The 6318-nt window shown below is 39.6% G+C and overlaps 1 protein-coding gene across 2 annotated transcripts in view; it reads left to right on the plus strand.

Annotated features, from left to right (window-relative positions):
• Positions 1-881: 881 nt before the first annotated feature.
• SNX4 (sorting nexin 4) overlaps positions 882-6318 on the plus strand; it is a 31621-nt gene continuing 26184 nt past the window's right edge. The window contains exon 1 of one of the 2 annotated variants that reach the window (XM_005415754.2): positions 882-997. In XM_005415754.2, the coding sequence (XP_005415811.1) occupies positions 882-997 (116 nt within the window). The remainder of the gene's footprint in view (positions 998-6318) is intronic. The other variant, XM_031057638.1, reaches the window with a different exon arrangement.

Genomic DNA, 6318 nt, shown 5'->3' on the forward strand with positions numbered 1-6318 from the left:
GGGGGGGCGGGGGGGGTGGCGGGGCTCGGGGGTCCGGGCGCTCGCTCAGCGCTGCCCGCCGTGGCGGGAAGGGGCTACAGGTGGGTCCAGCCCTTCCTTCGCTGCCTGGGGCCGAACCCTGCTCGGCGGAGCGCGGGGCAGAGCTGTGCAGCATGACCCTCTGAGCTGCGGGGTTCTCTTTGCAGCCCCGTCCTGGCCGCTGTGAGAGAGCTTTGTGCACCCTCTGCCCTCGCCCCTAATGTCAGATTATTGTTTATTATTATCAGTTATGTTTTTGTCTTCCCCTCCCCCCCTTAATTTCACAAGTGACTTCTCCTCCCTGCTCAGTTCAGCTCTGCCTTTCCATGGTGGGCGTGTGGTCCTTACTGATTTCTGGCGGCCAGTGTGTAAAAGATAACGATCCTCCTCTGAGAGATTAAAAGAACAACATCTTGGTCCGGATATATTCTGTTTCCTGTGAAAGGGGAGAGGTGGCTACATGTGTCCCGGGTGTCCTGAAGAGGAATTCGCTGGTAGCTGGGAAGTGTTTGGATAGAAAATACTGGGGTTAGCGTGTTTGTTTTTTAAAAAAAACGTTACTTTGTTACCACCCTGAGAAAAATATTTCTCGTTTCTGTATCCTTCTGGCTCGGGGTGGTTTTTGGTACCTGAAGCTGTCAGTTTGTTGACTTTTCTGTTTTCCCCCTAAAGGAGGTTTCCAGTTTTCACTTGCAAGTGTGATACAGAACATAGGTATAAAGCAAAACCCTGTCAAAGCCTTTATTCCACAGAGGGTTGTCTTATTTGAACAAATGTGGTGTGGGAGAAGGGGAGGCAAGGTTAGTAGCCTTTGCCTTGTGTGGTTAATGTTACATGAATCTTTATTTTCCTCTTCTAAAAAGATGGAAGACTGTTTGGCAAAGAAAATGGAAATCACGGTTTCAGAAGCTGAAAAACGAACTGGGAGGAATGCCATGAACATACAAGAAACATACACTGCTTACCTCATTGAGACTAGGTGGGTGATGAGAGCTCAGTCTCAAGAGTACATGGATGTGCCATTCTAAACAGATTTTCCCTCCTTCCACCCCTAAAAATAATCAGGTACAGTTGATGAGAGGATTTAGCTGTTTTGTGCTTTGTTACGTAGTTATCAACCCACTCTGGAGGATCTTTTCCTGTGAAAATTTGGCAGCTGATCTCCAGTTCAGTACTCGTGCTGGTTTTGTGTAACTGTGTACTGTAATTCTTCATTTGGAGCTAGGTGGAAAAATGTATGTTTGAAAGTTGTTGCATCAAAATGGTGTCAACAACTGCTTGGTTATTTCTTGGACGTAAGTTGGACAAATTTATACACGTATTTGTGAGATTGTATGGGAGAGAGGTCTAAAGTAACTGTTGGGCTTGCTTGAGATGACAAGAAAGAGAGAAGTCTCATGACTTATGTCATGTGGTCAAAATTTATTGCTCAGCTTATATTTGAAGTGTTTTGCTTGATCTGATTACCACATACTCCTTGTAGATGGTTTAAGGCTTAGAGTTAGCTAACTATTTCCTTTCTTCATAGTAGCTTGAACTTTCACTGGGGAACTTACAGCTCTTAATCTACTTGTGTTAACAAGATGAATGCTGCTGGTATGATAAACATTCTCAGTGCCACAAGCACAAAATTTCAAGTATTGAGTAGTAGCAAACTTTAAAATCTCTTCTAACTTATCCTTACTTCCCAAACAGTAACAGATTACTCCTTTTAAGTGGGATCATGTTACTCAGCTGAAGCAACAATTTCAAAATTAGACTTTGTTATGAGTTTTGATTAGCTCTTCTTTATATTACTAGTTTTAACCTTTGGGCCTTGCCTTTGGAGTTATCTGCTGTACAAAGAAAACCTTCTGAAACAAAGCAGTTGCGTTTTGCAAAGGCTCTGAAGAGTTCAAATTGTAAAACTGTCACATAAGCCTTCTGTCTGCTGGCTAAAAGGCTTCTTAGCTTGTTTAGCTGATGGGCACACCAGTCACACTGATTGCAGGCCTGCTGGGGTAAGTTTGCTATATTTTTGCTAAACTTAAAGAACAAAGTCTAAAACAGACATACATTTTTCAAATATTGTAGCTCTCTGACAGTTGATCACACCTTCTAATGTAAATAGTGTTGTTTTTACTGTAATGATATTTCTGAAGGAAAAGAGAAGAAAAATGGAATCATTGGGTCCTAACTGTGATATGCAGTGTACTCTGGGGGCACATTTATGCAGCCCCAGAACATGCTGACTGCATCTTCTTTCCCAGTCATCCTTGCATTACTTTAGAGTTGCTCCCACTGGTCTTTCCCAGTTGTTCTTTCATAGTGGCAAAGCTGTACTTTGCTGGCCAGATTGTGTTCTTTCATTAGGATTTATTTTACTCTGTGGTCAGCAAATCCCGAGACCAATTACATGTTTGTCACAGAGCGATTGAAAATGTGTGTTTGTCACATCTCTAATAAAATAGGTTCTCTATTCCTTTTGCTGAGAAGGCAGAACTTCTTGCATAAATATAATTGGTGGTTAAGGTGGGCTTCACAGTAATTTGTCTGGGTAATAAGATATTTTGTAGCTGAAGAATAAAACTGTTTATAGTAATATAAAGGGAAGACCACTTAATAATAGTTGCATTAGGTTTATGTGAAGTGGGGTTCCGTCGTTACTGCTATCTAGGATTTAATTTCAGTTTGAATTGAGGAATTCTATCTGGGTGAATTAGAGACACAAGATGGATACAATTACAACAATTTGTTATAGAACAGGAGCTGAGTGCTTAAACTTTTAACACATAAGTTTCACTGGTGCTGGTGAAAATGTTTTCAAAATGCAAGTTATGGTGTTACTTAGTTTTTCTTTTTAAATGAAACTGTTTATTACTATGCTCACATTTTATGTGACTTTTGTTGATTTTTTTAATGTGCTATGATACTTTGATGTAGGTATATTTCTTTGAGACAAAACAAACTCTATTGCTGTAGATTGCAGAATGTCAGCAAATTCCAAGGGTTGTGTTTCCTGAAAACATCTTCTTGCTTTAGACCTTTCTGCATTACCTAATTCGATTTTTTTATGATGAGCTATTTCCATTCAATTAGTCATAATGTCAGTTTGTTTCACAGCTTCTGTTAAACTATGCAGTTATTTAAAAATGAATCAATTTTTATAGTCTCCCTGTGAGAACAGAGGTCACTTCTACCTATTTGTGGGAAATGGCATTAAGGCAAGTACATATTCTTAAGATGTGTAGCTAAATATTCCTTCTTGAGATGTGCTCAGCATATCACTTGCTTTCTGTAAGGGAAGTAGCAAATATCCAGGATCTTACTTAAATCCAGACTTGCTTGTTAGAATTTTAGGCAGATGTGTCTTACATCAGAGTCTGCATGAAACTACAAGAACTCATGTAGAATAAACCCCTGAGTCTGACTCCTGGCTTTGTACCTGTTGTTTCCATGATAGAGCTGGAAGTTAATCAGAATGCAGAGCACTTCTAAAGTGCTCTGTGGTATTGCACTTGTAATTATAGGACATACAGAGAATGCCTCTTTTTCCTGGTCTCCTTTAAAGTAAACTATTTCTTCTGTAGTAGTAGGACACTTCCATTTAGTTCACTTTCCTTTCATCCCTGCTGACTAAAAGATTTCTATCCTGACCTTCCCAATCAAACAATATGATGACTAGCATGTGGGGTTTTTTTTGTTCTGTTTTAAATGTGGCTTTAGGAAAAAGTAGCAAAAGTTTGTGCAGCCTGCTCTCCAACCACTTAATAGCAGATTCCCTGTTTTCCAGTCCTACTAGTCTTCACTTTCTCTTGAAGTAATTTGACAAGGGGGCTCATTTTTATTTCCTTTTTACTCCCATAGTATGGCTGGGAAGTTACTATCCTTATGTCTGGTTACAGTCTTTGGAAAGTTTTTCACTAGTTAAATTGTAATAGGAGTCTTACCTGCTTCTCTGTTAAGACCTTGGATTGCCCATCCAAAGTGTGAGAACTTCTAAAGAAAGCTTCTGTGAGAGAAATGAACTTGGAAATCAGTAGCTGGCCAGGCCACAGTTCAGTGATAGCAGTGCTGCATTGTGGGATTTCAGGAGTTTTTCCTTTGTTATATTTTGTTTAGTACCCTTATCAAAGTTTCTTTTTTCACACTGGGCTAGGTGAAAAGCCCAGGCATGGGTTTCCTGAGAAGAGGCAGAGGATGAATACTCACAAAGGCAAATGTTGTCTTCTGATAGAACAGTAAAGGGCAGATTTTGGCCAATGGGAGTCAGGAAGACTTGCCAAAGTACTCCAAAGGAGGTGTGAGGGAAAACGTCTAAATTCAACATGAGCTTTAAACAGGGCAGAGTTGGGAGCTGAAAGAAGACAGAGGATTTGAGAACTTAGTTTTCTGATGATTTTTCCTTGATAGATACTATGAATCACTCATCTTCCTGACAAATATATGTTTTAGTTAAATACAGTAAACTGTATGACAGTATAAAAAAACCAAAGAATCACCTGGCTGTGGAAAACCTTCTGGCAAGAGAAATGCTTCCTTGTCATACAGCTTAACAGGTAGAAGAGCAATTATTAAACATCAGCTGTCTGAGAGGCCTAAATACAGAGTCTATTCCTAAATAGTTGTTGGAAAAAGTTGCCCATCCCTCTAAAATGGTGTTCCTCTGCACAGGGAGTGAGCCTTGCCCACTACAGGGAGTGGAAGTGTCGCTTCTCTTACTCTGGAAGGTCAAAGGTTGAAAGCAGAGTTACTGCTTCTGCCATTGAAGAGATGATTGCTTTTACAAGGAAATAAACCTGTGTATTTCCTTCTTGTCTGATTTAATACTTCACAGCCATTCGTCTTTATTGCATTCAGAATTATTTAATGGCTCATTTAAGATAATTAGTTTTAAATGGGAAGTGAGAAGAGGTTAATTAGATGGACTAAAGTTTTCACATTGACACTTTGAATTAAGGCAAATAAATGAGACATGGAGTAATGTAATCTTTGAATTGGTTATGATAACATCAGTTATAAATGTAAAAGCTGAAGGTTTCAATTTTGTCTTTTTAATTTTTTCGGGCAGGTTGGTTCATTCGATGAATAACTTGCATTGTTAAAAGTGTCCTTAAAGGGAAAACATATGGTTTTCCTGCCTGAAGACTGTACAAGTATTATATTGTGTTTTTAGAACCAAAACAAATTGAGAATTTTGACTGAATGTCAACAAGTGATTATAATCTTAATTGAAACTGGTCTGAAATACTTGCATTTAATGGGGAAGTTCATAACATGGTCTAAAAAATTAGATGGTAGTGAAGGTATTGAGTCTAATGAGTACCTTTGTGGATTTCTACTTCCTTTCTGAAATGGCGTTCTTGGGGAGGAAATGCTCTTGTAATTGGTGATATTTTATGACCTCATATGTAACCAGGCAGAGACATTTTTGGTGTGATTAAAAAAAAATTCTCTCATCTTGGTTGCCTGTTCTAAATCCATCCATGCAGTTTCAAGCTCTTACTGCCTCATTTAAAAGGCCATGGTGCTGACACAGACTCCTAACTGAGGGCTGTGCAGTGCTTGCCCACCACAGCTTTGCAAAGAACTTTGCTACTCCCCTCCTTTACCCAGCTCTGCAGCACTGTGTGCTCTAGAGAGCACAGCCTGGGGGATTACTCTAAGCTGGGTGTAAGCCTGGGGGGTGCAACTGGTACTAATAATTTCAAAATGTCTTAAATGTATTCAAATCAACTAATTAAAGAAGCATGGCTTCTTTGTTAGGTGCTAAATAGGTGCTCTCCTGATGAAGATAAAAGCAGCTGTAAAAGGCAGTGTTTGCACTCCTGAGACACTGAGAATAAATGCATGTTAGAATAAAAGAAACAAATATGATCTGAGATGAGAATAATGTCAGGCTGCTAAACACACACTATAGTGAGGTGGTTGTATGAGATACTGTCTACTTAAGAAAGAATTAACTACGCAGGCAGGTTTGACCTTCAAGATTCTCTGGTAGTAATTTAATCTTTTTCTTCAGGGTATAGTGTGAGGTTTTTGTGTCCCTCACAAAGGTTGTAAATCTTGATTAACTGAGACTGGGGGAAGCCTAGCTGTTGTCCACAGATCTGCTTTGTCAGAATAAATTGACAGTAGGCTTTAGATGTAGTAAACTTCCTTAGTGTCTTCAGTGTGGTCAGGGTAGATGCAGTGAGTGGTATGAGCTGGTCTGGCAGTTTGCTTCCTTCCTACTGGAGTTCTTGAGGCCCTGTGTGGGCATAAAACTTCAAGTAATGAGGTAGTTGTTTGTGCTGATGTAGGACTAGGCTTCTCTATAAA

The sequence above is a fragment of the Geospiza fortis genome, unplaced genomic scaffold (genome assembly GCF_000277835.1).
Source record: "Geospiza fortis unplaced genomic scaffold, GeoFor_1.0 scaffold112, whole genome shotgun sequence".
Lineage (NCBI taxonomy): Eukaryota > Metazoa > Chordata > Aves > Passeriformes > Thraupidae > Geospiza > Geospiza fortis.